This window comes from Alligator sinensis, unplaced genomic scaffold (assembly GCF_000455745.1).
Source record: "Alligator sinensis unplaced genomic scaffold, ASM45574v1 scaffold347_1, whole genome shotgun sequence".
Classification (NCBI taxonomy): domain Eukaryota; kingdom Metazoa; phylum Chordata; order Crocodylia; family Alligatoridae; genus Alligator; species Alligator sinensis.
This window is the reverse complement of record NW_005841922.1, coordinates 3,414,467-3,427,036: the sequence shown is the minus strand read 5'-3', so window position 1 is coordinate 3,427,036 and position 12,570 is coordinate 3,414,467. Positions and strand designations below refer to the sequence as shown.

The following is a 12,570-nucleotide window of genomic DNA, read 5'->3' as shown; positions in this document are numbered from 1 at the left end:
CCCTGTTCCCCCGAGCAATCCCGGGAGTTACAAGAAACAACAAACACAAGCTAGTGGAGGGTAGTTTCAGACTAGACATTAGGAGGCGCTATTTCACTGTCAGGGCGGCTAGGACCTGGAACCAACTTCCAAAAGAAGTGTGGCGGTCTCCTCCCCTGGGCGGTCTTTTAAAAAAGGCTGGACAAACATCTGGCCAGGGTCGTTTGACCCCAGTACTCTCTCCTGCCACGGCAGGGGGTTGGACTAGATGATCTCCTCAGGTCCATTCTGACCCTACCAACAATGAAACTATGAAACATTGAGGAAAAGATTTTCAGCGCTGGTGAAGCCACATCTGGAGTAGCATGTCCTGTTCTGGGCTCCGCAATACAGAAAGGATGTGGATGGACAAATTAGAGACAGTCCAGCAGAACGCAACAAAAATGGTGAGGGGCCTGGTGCATGTGACTTATGAGGAGAGGCTGAGGGAAGTGGGATTATTAACTCTGGAGAAGGAAAGACTCAGAGGGGATTTAATATCAGCCTTCAAGTAGCTGGAGGTGGGTACCAAAGAGGATGGAGCTAGACTATTCTTAGCTAGCATCTGCTATTTACCTGGTGGCAGATGACAGAATAAGGAGCAATGGTCTCAAGTTGCAGAAAGGGAAGTTTAGGTTAGATATTAGGAAAAAAATTATCATGAGAAGGCTAGTGAAGCACTGGAACAGGTTACTCAGAGAGGTTGTGGAATCTCCATCCATGGAGGCTTTCAAGACCTGGTTAAACAAAGTTTTGGCTGGAACGATAAGTTGGGGATGGTCCTGCTTTGAGCAGGTGGTTGGACTAGATGACCTCCTGAAGTCCCTTTCAATCCTAATTTTCTATGTTTCTATGATTCTATGACTTTTACTCTTCAGGAGAAGACCTCTTGTCTGTATAGGAGATTGCTTTCTTAGAGAGTGATTTGGCATGCTAAAATGAACTTCTGCAAGAAGAAAAAACTGGCACAGATTCCCCACCTTTGACCCACATGCACAATTAATATAAGTCCTGCCCATTACCTCTTGTTCCACAAACAACCAAGCTCAACAGTTAGATAGTGAAGACAGCTAAGACTCCTTGTTCCAGAAGGCTGTGAAGACAGAGACTCCATCAGGCAACCATTTGCTAGCTCCTAAGCAATCTTTGCTGCTAGTTGGTGTGTTTGAGGGAGTGACAGATGAAAGCTAAAGCTCAGGACATCCTTAAATCTATGACAGGTGATAACTGAAATGGTAAGATGGGATGGATCACTCTATACCTGTCCTGTGATTATAACCTTCCCCTAAATCATCTGCTGTTTGCCAGGGACAGACTACTGTGTTAGATGGACATTTACTCTCGTTTGTAAATGTTGCCTGAAGCCCTGTGGTGTGAAGCCACAGAGAGTGGAGACAGAGGGAGCCTGCCCTGTGGGGACTGCAGCTGGAAAGGATGGAGTGGTGGAACAGAGGCAATCTGCTGAGGGCCTGCAGAGAAGACGAAACCTCTGAGGATAAGGGGGAGTTTAGCAACAGAGATGGTGATAATTCCTGTCTGTCACTCAGCCAGGGACTGTGAAGTAAGCACTGGCTGGGCTCGAGAGTAAAGTGCTAGATGGTTGTGGGCTTTGAACTTTTATTTTTATGCTCTGTTTTTCCCTAGTTCTATTGTAGTGTTTTTGCCTAATTATTAAAGTTGGTCTTTTTATCATTACTGTTATTCCTAAATTTGTCTATCATTTAACTGGGTATGTCCCCTCAGGGTGAGTTTACGCCTTCAATGCCTTGGCCGACTCGCAGTCCCATCACACATTCCTTCTCAGTGCATGGTGTTGCCAATGGTTTGTGCCAGGACAGACTTTACACTATTTCAATCTATTTGTCAGTTCTTCAGATAACCTTGCACAGTGGGAAGCAAATCGTGATCAGGCAGTGCCTGTTCCAGGAAGGGATACTGCATGTCACTCAGTTGCAATATGCTTTGGGGATTAATTGGTGCAGAGGGGTTCTTCTCATGTTACTTGTGCTTTGTTGCCACCCCCCCCCCCCCCCCAAAAAACCCCCCCAGCATGTACCAAGAGTGCACTGCAAAGTCTAGTGTTGTCTTGCCAGCTCCTAGGCATTCCTATTCATTGGACTCATGCTTGCGTGACAACTTTATCTGTTCTGAATGCAGATTTAGTGCTAGGATTCATGTTCTTTACTCATGCCTGCCTGCCAGCCTCCCATCTCCAAAGCACCCTAGAGATTTACAATGCATAATGTTGAGCAAAACATGTTTGTATTAATCTTTAAAAATGAGAGACTTGACTCGTTTTCTTTATTAAAAAAAAAAGATAATAAAATAAACCTACTTCATTAAACCTTTGTGAACCCAAGTCCTTGTCCAGAATCTGTAAAATCTCCCTAGGTCATGAGAAGAGTACTAATGTATTTAAATTTCAGGACCTTTTAAAATAAGACCTACCTTCATAATTTTTACCTCCCTTTGTAATGAAAATGGGACCAGAGGGAAGGATTTCTGCATTAGATGAATTAATAATAAAAAGAGCAAAAGATCAGGGGTAATTGGATTTAATTCACTTCTAATCAACTCTTTTTGGAAAATGCACAAGGAGAAGTGGTCCATGAATAGTTGAACTCTTGTCCCACAAGCCAAGGTATGAATTTATACAAGGATATTAGGGGACAGATTGGTAGTTGCACTGGAGACGGTACAGAAGGGGAGTATGGAAAGCTGAACCTAGCGGCAGGACTCATGGGGCATGTCCAACAAGCATGTGCATGCATTTCCCTGGGAACAAATAGCAGTGGCACATAGTTGTGCCACTGCTACTTGTTTCTGGGAAAAGCCCCTGCACGCATGCCCTGGCATGTGGCAATTTGCCCAGGTGGGATAAGGGAGGTTGGAGCCAGCACCTGGGCTGGCCCCAGCAGCCTTACCTGGGGTTCTGGGGGCCTCCCAAGGCTGCAGTATTGGTGATCTGGGTGTGCAGAACCTAGCCAGCAGCTGGAGCGTGGCTCTGGCCAGCCAGGCTCCAGTTTGGGGGATTTGGCTTGGTGTCAGAACTGTCTCCTGGGCAGTAGAGTTCAGGGGCTGGAAAGTCTGTCCACACAGAACAGGAAGGTAGGGAAGAAGACACTGCATCTGTTTATCTGTGGAGAGTGGCCACACATTAATGGAACACGAACTCAGTAACATGGATTAGAGATAAACCTGCCTTGAAGTGGCGTATGTTTAAGCCACCTAAAGTGTACTTAATGCTAGTTTCAGGTGTTAATGAGCAGACAAACTAGGGGTTAAGAGCTTCAGCAACCACCTAAAATTAATGTGTAACAAGGCCTAAATTACTACTTCCATCTCCCAGAGACTCTTACACACCTGGAATCATGGAACATAAATGACTTCAAACATTGCAAAAGTCAAGATTAGGGACTCAATTTGCATGATCAACCTGGTAAATTGGTCCCATCTCAAACAGTGCTGCTAAGTCTTGTCTTGTTTATGAGGATCATTCCAAATTGCTATTACCCACTTATGTAGAAGATGTGCTTCGAGGGTGTCCAGCTGTGGACTGGTCCTGTGCCCATCCTAGCTTGTAAAAGCCAGCCAGGGGAGACTAGGTCTACTGCTGGCAGGGGTTGTCAACACCTCCCTTTGGGAGGGCCGGGAACCAAATACTTTTAAGTTCACAGTTGCCTGGCCCTAGCTCAGGAGCCCTCATTTGATGCTGACTCCTTATACAGTTATCACCCTTGTCTCACAGCAGCCACATGCGCCACCTCATTTTTTTAAACCATTTTTTTTAGATACCAGGATTTCACAGTATCTGATTTTTGCTCTGTGCTGAAAATATGCAGCACTGAGAACCTTTTCACATGTCATGTGTGTTTTGCAGCATCTCAAAAGCCTTTGAGGTGCCATAAGTGCATTTGCATGCTTATCTGGACATGCCCATGGGGTCTGTACTGGGTGGACTGAAGGGCTGAGAAAACTTATGGAACATGACTGATTATTATTTTAAAATTGCTTCTCCCTCCCCTTTGTTGTGGTCAGAGGCTTTTCTTTTAGAAACTTCTCCACTGTAGCAGCACCAGGAGGGGAAAAGGCACTTCCCTCTGCTGGAACCTAGCTCTTGTGGGGTGGTGGGAGTGGAGGGAGGTGAGCTGCGAGGGGCCCCCAATCCTCTTCTTGTCCAGGGCCTGAAAAAGTCGTAATCCACCTCTGCATCTATAGCTGTTTTGCTGAATGCAGAGGGTGTACAGTCCTGTTAATATTTTTGTAACCTTTTTTTAAAGTGCCACAGTCTGACGGGTAGGGGTGTGTGAAATGGGCCATATTCTATTCTGATTTGGATACGGCCTGAATCAGGGACAGTAATTCAATTCAATTCGTTGATTTGGATCACTGTCCCCAACTCAATTCAGCTGAATCCGAATCTGAAGATTTGATTCTGATTTGGAGAATCAGTGATTGGGCCATAGACATAGCTTTAAACGTTTTTCTATATACCTTGAGGTACCAGGCATGGCTCATGAATGCTACAATGGTGGGGTGGATGGAGTGTCCCACAGGAGTGTGTGGGGGGCCCCCGCATGCTCGATGCTTCCAGTCCACTTCCACGCCCGCTGCCGAGTGCACAGAGGCTCCCCCCCTCACACTCCCCCCCCCGGCTCAGCAGTTGGCCGTGGGGGGACCCCAGGTGCCCCCCCCCGACCCAGGAGGCACCAGTCACCGAGCTGGGAGGGCATGGGGGGACCCCCCAGCATGAACCCTGGCAGACCTGGAAGTGGACTGGAAGTGTTTCTGGTCCACTTCCAGGTTTGCTGCCAAGTTTCTGGTCATTCTGATCATCTGTGCCCCTAGTCTTGCTTCTTTTCCAGCAAAGAAAACAATTTCCCTGTTTAAAACATGCAACTGAATTTTGGGGGGCTGGTTTTGGGAGAGAATGTGCATGTAGTATGTTAGTAAATATAGTATTCTTCCCCATTACAAGATAATTTCCATTACAAGAGTTTTCTAGTGCAGTGTTTGGTATCTAGTGCACATGTAGCACAGTGGCACTGCAGGTAGGTCACAAGGGTACCTGTAGAGTGTGATGGGGGGACTGGGGGGGATGCAGTAGCTTCTCCCTGAATGTTTCACAGTGCCAGTCAGCATTTGGATGGATGCATGCTGGCTTCTGAAAAGGAAACAGCAGGAACACCTTAATGCACTGCTGCTGGTGCACTAAATAACTCTGCTGAGCGTGAGGTAATTGGCAGCCAGAAAAGTTTATTCTCCCAGTTACATCTGTGATGGAGCCGTGAGGGGTAAGGTGCCTGTACCGTGGTTTGCATCCATCTGAGGGATCCAGTGGCAGGTGGTGGTTGAAGGTGTAAGGATACTGGCCTTTTAAATGGCTGACACGAATGTACCTATGTTAGTTAGAGAGAGCTGTCTGTTGGCTGATATTTGAGTGATTAACTTTTTCAGACATCAGCAGAGCTGCTAAGCCTTTGTCACAATGAAGAGGAGCACAGCTTATTAGAAAAGAGGTTGTTCAAATAATACTGTACTTGTTGGGAGATTTTTCTCCGCTTGTAGCCTGAAGCAGAGCAGTACTATGACTCTGGGCACCTGTTAAAGCACTGTTTTCTAGTTCTGTTGTCCTCAAGGGATGAGTTCCTAATCAAGTGCCTATAAAAGATTTTACATTCCCTTTCTGCTTGTTGTCACAAAGGTAAGAAAAAAATTGGATTTATTAAGCAAAAACTAACAGAACAAATGCACGCAGCTATTGTTTCCTATGCGTGATGCGATAGATATGATTGGCTTATCAGAAAAATTCTGAGGTGGTGACATGAAGGAACTGAACATATCTTGTTTGTAGTTGACTTACACTGCAGCAAAAGTACAGTAGAAATTAATGGTTATATTATTATTTTCAGACGGGATATTTCCACCTGCCACATGAGGACTACTTCATTGAGCCTGTTCAAAAGTATCCAGTGACAGAAGGAACACCTCACCTACACATCATCTATAGAGCACATGTCCCTCAAAATGCTGAAAGGCAGCGACGGGAGCCCGTATTGGGAAAGGAAGGAGCTTGTGGATTGAACGGTATGACTTTTGACAAAGCTTTCTCCTTGTTTGTTTTCTGCATTTTTTAATAACCTTGGTTCCCAAATCTTTACCCCTTCATTTTCAAATGTCAGGTCTTTATAAGTATAGAAGTTGAGTATTAGAAGTATGAGGCATTCACCAGAGACATACTGAGGCAGGACAGTTTTGTGGCCCTGGGTTTCTGGTGCGTTTCATGTAATTTCAACATTACCTCCATTTAAAGGTTAAAGCTTGTGAGTATCACTGATACATTCTGAATGGAGACCTGATATCTTCATGCCAAGTGGAAGAAAATCAACCCAGCAGGTAGAGAACCACCCACTCGGAATTCCCTATAGCACCGGTGCTCAACATCTGCCCACTGGGCCAGATGAGTGGCTTAGGGCCAGTCCACGGTCTGATCAGACCCCATGTGCCAGGATTGGGCCTACACACCCCAACTGGGAATACCTAGCCTTGGCTGTCCCCTCCATGCTGGGCTTGGGTTCTGAGGCCCCACACCAGCCCTGCATGCTGGGATTGGGCCCTACACACCTGACTTAGCATGCAGGGCCATGGTTCTTGGGAAGCTCCACAGGATGGTACCATGGCAGGGGCCAGAACTGGCCTGCAGGCCTTGGGTTGAGTACCCCCTCCCTGTAACAGTGTGATTATGGTGAGTTCAGATCCTCTCTGAAAGAGTTGGTATTGAACCGCATTCCCATTCAGGGTTACTATCCTAACCACTGAGACGCTGGGTAAAAGGAGAGTAGGTGGTGGTATCACTTTCTCCATTTTGTGAATCTAGTCAGTAAGCAAATATTACGTGAATTTGAGTGGAATAGCTCTGAAATAATTAAACTGTTGAATATTTATTCACCAAACCCTGTCCTCCCACCAATCCTAAATATTGTTTTGATTGAGTCTCAGAATTTCTTATTTCCACATGACTGTTACAAGTGAGGCATGTAGATTTAGATGGTCTGGTATTAAAAACCTCCTTAATTTACTGTTGTATCTGAAGTGAAAAAAAATTGAGAGATTACTTGTGATGAAGTGAATTTATTAAAAACAATTTAGATGACATTAAGTGTTGCTACATAAATATGATCCTCTGTAGTATAATCCTTATTTGTTAGCAGTCCCTGGAAAACAGGAATGTATCTGTAAGGTGCTGTTGCTCTTTCTAAATTACAATATTTAATACTTTGTTGATTAGGATGTTGACTGTTCTCCTTGAACCTCTTCCATAATGTCTTAACCTTGGAGCATTTACATCTAACCTGAATAAAACATTAGTGAAGGTATGGTAGGAGAAAGCCCTTCAGAGACCAGGACTGAACAAATGACCTAACACAAAGTTAATCACAAATTGTATGCAATATTCAGGTTGAGTTCATGTTCCAAATTATACTGGTTAAAAAAAAAAAAAGGTTAATTCTTTTCTAAGAATGAAAATTTGTTGTTGATGGGGCTCCTGACTTTCTGTGCCACAATTGCTGCTGAAGTTTTAATTGTATTTAATGATTATTGCAGAGTCAAAGGAACAGATAACCTCGCTCCCTTTTATCTCAAGCCCCCACACATGCTGTAGCTGTAAACCTTCAGTAATCTTTACTATTTTCCAACACAAGTTCTCAGGACTGAAATGTGTACCAGTTCACCTGCTGGGACCAAACCTGGAGGTTTCTGGCTATAGGGTCTTGCCTCTCCACTCAGGGTCTAACTGATCTATTTGGGGTGAGAAAAGAATTTCACCCCATGGTCAGACTGATATGGATGGTGGGGGGGTTTGCCTTCCTCTGTAGTGGGGGAGGGACGTGGTCCTTTACCTGGGCTCTCTTACACATATCCTGACAGCATTTCACAGAAGCTTCTGTAGATTTTAGATTATGGTTTGTAGAGGATGGTTTGGATAGGAATGATCCTGCCTAAGGCGGGGGGCTGGATAAGATGGCCTCTGGAAGTCCCTTCCAGCCCTACTTCTCTGTGATTATGTGAATTGGCTGGTATGTTGAAAGCTGAAGATTTTTGAGAGCAAGTACCAAAAGCTTAGGGATAATGGGTTGGAGCATATGTGAGGCAGCATAATTGTTGATCACTTACAAATATGAATGTTGTTGTATATTATGTGTGAATGTATAAGAATTTATTTAGTTCACTGGATAGAAAACTAAACCTAACAATGGCAAGCAGTCAGTAAAAACGTGATGTTGGCTGCACTGATGTAAACTGCAGACGTATGCTCTGGGAATCCCACTTTCCATTTATCAGGCTGCTGCCCCCAGCTCAGGGTGTTCATCTGCAAGTGGGGGACCTCCAAAGGAACAAAGGCCACAGCAACATCTATTCTATATTCTACGACATCTGCTGCCAACTATTCTATGTTCTGTTGTTCATGGATCCCTTTCTATATATTCATTGAATGATTTCCCTCTCCCTGCATCTTAACAACAAGGCAAGAAAAAAATACACGAGTCTCTTCCAACCATCTTACCCTAATTCCTAATTTAAAGCTTGCTGTGCCAGAAGGTTTGGGTCTCAAAAACATCTCTTGAAAAGTGTCCTCTTTCTGCGAATGCTTCCTGATTGGCCAAACATCACAACCTTCTTCGTAATACCAGTGCCCTGTATCTTCACTATCTTGTCACACCAAAATCAGCACCAATTAACGGCTGGAAGCCTCTTTCACATCCTCAGCTGGAAGGCTTCTGTTTTGGTTACAATATACAGCCCCCAAAGATCTCGCAAACTCTGAACAATCAGGTAAGTGACAAACAAATATTCACTTACAAGGAAAGGGAATTCGTTTTTTTTCTCACCAAGGACAAATCCCACACAGATTCTTTTGTTTTCTGGCCTTGCTGGTTGCTTAAAAATACTGTCTTCAGAGAAGGGTTTGAATGTGTGCCCTAGAGGACTCTGCAGGGTTGCTCATCACTTCCTCTTCCTGCTTCTAGGTGTCTCTGTGATTTGTAGTCCACAGTTGTAGCCAATAGTAAGTTTGAGCAGGACAAGGGCCCCCTACATGACCCCAGACCCCAGCTATAGTTTGCTGGGGGGCAGTCCCTCCCCCCATCTCTTGCAGACTGGGCTGCATCCCCAGCCGGGCTTTCCCCTCCCACCTGCTTATTAGCCAGTTCTCACTGCCCCAGCTACAGAGTAGAGGGGCAGGGCCAGCACTGCTCGCTGGAGCGGATAGCCCAGCCCAACCCAGCCCAGCTCAGGGCTGGAAAGCATGCTGGGGACTATGATTTAACTTGAACCAGGAAGGGGTCTGGGACAGAAGTTTCATAAACCTGTTTGACCCAAATCAGTTAAGTCTGATACTGCATTCAACCAGGTTTACCTCAAACTGGTTTCAGCCATTTTCAAACTAGTTTAGGTGCACTGAATGTCTGTTCTGTTACAGGTTGAAACCAGTTTCTGGTCACTTAAACCAGTTTGTGTGCAACTTCTGTCCTTAGCCAAGGGGGATAAAGTAAGGTTGAAATGAAGACTAATTCTTGCACTACTGACCTCTTGGGTGCTTACTTTGCAACTTCTTTAATAATGTTCTTTTAATGCAGCTTTTTGGAGTAATATGCTATGCTTTGATATTTTAGTATGTTGCTGAAAATCATTTCACAGCCACTTTCCATCAAGGTTAATTTTACATCAAAAGAGGACTTAGGAATGGAATTGCATTCTGAGTTCAGTATCATATAATGCAAGGGGCCTGATGTCATCAGGTCTTTTCGGTTCTGTTCCAGTGGATGGAATGGACATTTGAGGGGGTATTTGTTTATATTGCTCTGTCCAAAACTGTTCTGCAAAGTAGTTTGACTCTGAGTTGGACTTGAGCCATCACTACTTGAGGCAGGGGGAAATAGGGAATCATTCTTTTACTAAGCTTTACAGTCTCCTTTCCATCAGGTTCTTACTGAATTTAATCACTTTGAGGATTCACTAGTATCAGCTATTTCTAAAAACTGTGGAAATGTGGATTGTTTTCTCTATTTGTGGTTTTGTGTGTTGGGTCTTTTGCTTGCTTGTTGCAATGGAAGATTACTTAACAGGCGCCTATGGTTTACAGAACTCAAATTGGTCTACAGTAAAAATGAAGCCTCTCAAAAGAAAATGTAATCATTGTTAAGAAGAGGAAGTGAGATCAGATCGTGCAGTTGCCCACATCAAGGACCTGGTCTGTAATATTTTGGTATACCCAAGATACTTTCAACTCATTCCTACCTATACACATTTGGGGCAGAAATAATCATTGAGAAATTTGTGTGTAGAGAGAAACACTTGTACTGAGCTCAACCTCTTTCATGTAGTAAGTTGAGGGAGTGAGACATTTCTAAAAAAATGCTTTAAAAATAATCACAAGTTATCCACATTATTTTGGGGGATTTCTCTTCTTACAGTCAAAATTATTTATGGGATTTTTTTAGATTAATTTAATATGGAAGGATATGCAAATTATATAAAACAAGCTATAACTGGGTTTTCTTATTGTGATATCTGTAATTTTCTAGGCAAGGACTACTAGCAGCAGTGAACAATGCAATTAAATCAATATTTGTTAATCTAGGGCCCTCTTGTTCAAAATATCGTTTCTTTTTGGACAATGAATTTGCTACTGCCCAAGGGGTCTTTCTTACCAAGAATTCCAAACAGTGGAATACCTGATGGTTAAAGCTGATTCAGAGTTTGAATATCTAGTCTGTGGGAAATTTGGGAAGGGGGAGATCTTCCATTTTGGAATAAAAAGTAGAAATTTTGAAGTTCCTGACTGAAGGAATAATCAGGAAAAAAAAATTGAAATCAAAGTCTTTATTTCACATTCTGGTTCCAACAAAGTAAACTTTTAGTAACAAAAACCTGTTTCATTGGAGAACTGCCCAACATTTTTTCTGGTAAGGTACTTGAAATTACTTGGGGAAGGGAGGGAAAGTCATCTGACAAGGGGCTAGAACTGTTAAATGTCTATAAGTCTCCCTTTTAGAAATACCAGAAAGTAGACCAGAATGAGAATCATAAACTCATAGGTTTGGAAGGGACCTCAAGAGTCATCTAGGCCAAACCATCTAGGCAGGATTTGATATTCCTAATCCAGCCGAGACAGATGTCTACCCCACCTCATGAAAACCTCCACTGAAGGAGATTGTATAACTTCCCTAGACGGCTTTTTCCATTTTTTTATTGCTTTTACAGTTAGGGAAGACTGTTTCCTCCTCTAAGATGTGATCTAAATCTGCTTGCTGTTGTTTCCAACCATTTCCTTGCATCCTACCCTTGGTGATGTGGAAGAATATTAATGCTTCCATCATCACCTTTCATTTGAATTTCAAATATTTGAAAACTGCTATCCTGTTGCTCCCTTAATCTCCTTTTCTCCAAGCTAAAGACAAGGCTGAAAGAAGGAAAAGTGAATCACAGGTCTCCTGAAGAGATAAAGGGGCTCTTGATCTCCAAGTGGTAAGGCAGGGATATGTGTGCAGATTTTATCCATTGACTCATATATGTCCTGTGCTATCTGGAAGTATAGTGCCTGTATTCAGACGTTTCTTTGCAAGGTCAGTGTATTTGTTTATTGGGAATATATAAGGTTAAATGACAATTTATATTTATACCATATACTGCTTACCGTTTACCATTTAGTGACCTCCAACAGGAACAGCCCCAGCTCAGGCCCTTTATGTCTTTGCAGTGTGTCCAGTGCTGTCCAAGCCCCAGGCTGCTGGCTGGGAGCAGCGGGTGTGGGGCAGCAGACATGGCCAAGCTGCTGGGGGCACTGCCCAACTGTGAAGCCACTGTTTCCCATAACCCCTACAGGCAGGGGCTAGGGCTGCAGGTGAAGCCAGGGCTGTGACCAAATCCCACAGCCTTGGGGAAGGTGGGAGGGAGGGAGCTGCTGGGCCTCCTCACAGGGCTTTTCCACCACAGCCATGAGACCCTGAGCTGATGGTAGGTCTGCCTAGGCCTCCTGCAGCAGCAGGGTCCAGGCAGGGCAATGGGAAATAGGCTTCTCCCACCTCCCACCATGCTTTTGCCACTTCTACCTGGACCTAGAAGTAGGGTAGCCATCATAGAGAACAGTCCGGTTGTCCTCTGTCCTCCATTGATATGAAACTGGATGCCTTTATGTCCTCTATTTTTCTCTTCAAGAGAAACATAGAGGACATAAAGGCATCAGGCTTTGTATCAATAGTGGACAGAGTAGCAGAAAACTGGAGAGTCCTCTATGATGGCCACCCTTCCTAGAAGGCTCCTCTGCACTGCCAGGCTGGTCCCCCCTGCCAGCTCACCCCTGGAGGGGAAGGAGGGGTCTGTCCCAGTGGGGCAGCCTCTGCTGGGTGCAGTGTCCTCCCCGCTTCCACCCATGGTGCTGGGGTCACATGGGCCTGATCCAGCCTTGAGGCAAGGTTGACTGTGCACCTGGCTTGGCGTGAGGAGGGCCCTGAAGTGGGTGGTACTAGGTCTGAGGGGTCATTGTTGGCC

General features: G+C 44.5%; 1 protein-coding gene across 1 annotated transcript in view; it reads left to right on the top strand.

Moving 5' to 3' along the window:
• Positions 1-12,570, top strand: part of ADAMTS12 (ADAM metallopeptidase with thrombospondin type 1 motif 12) — a 365,944-nt gene that overhangs the window by 136,350 nt on the left and 217,024 nt on the right. The window contains exon 3 of the mRNA XM_025198488.1: positions 5,931-6,105. Within this exon, the coding sequence (XP_025054273.1) occupies positions 5,931-6,105 (175 nt within the window). The remainder of the gene's footprint in view (positions 1-5,930; positions 6,106-12,570) is intronic.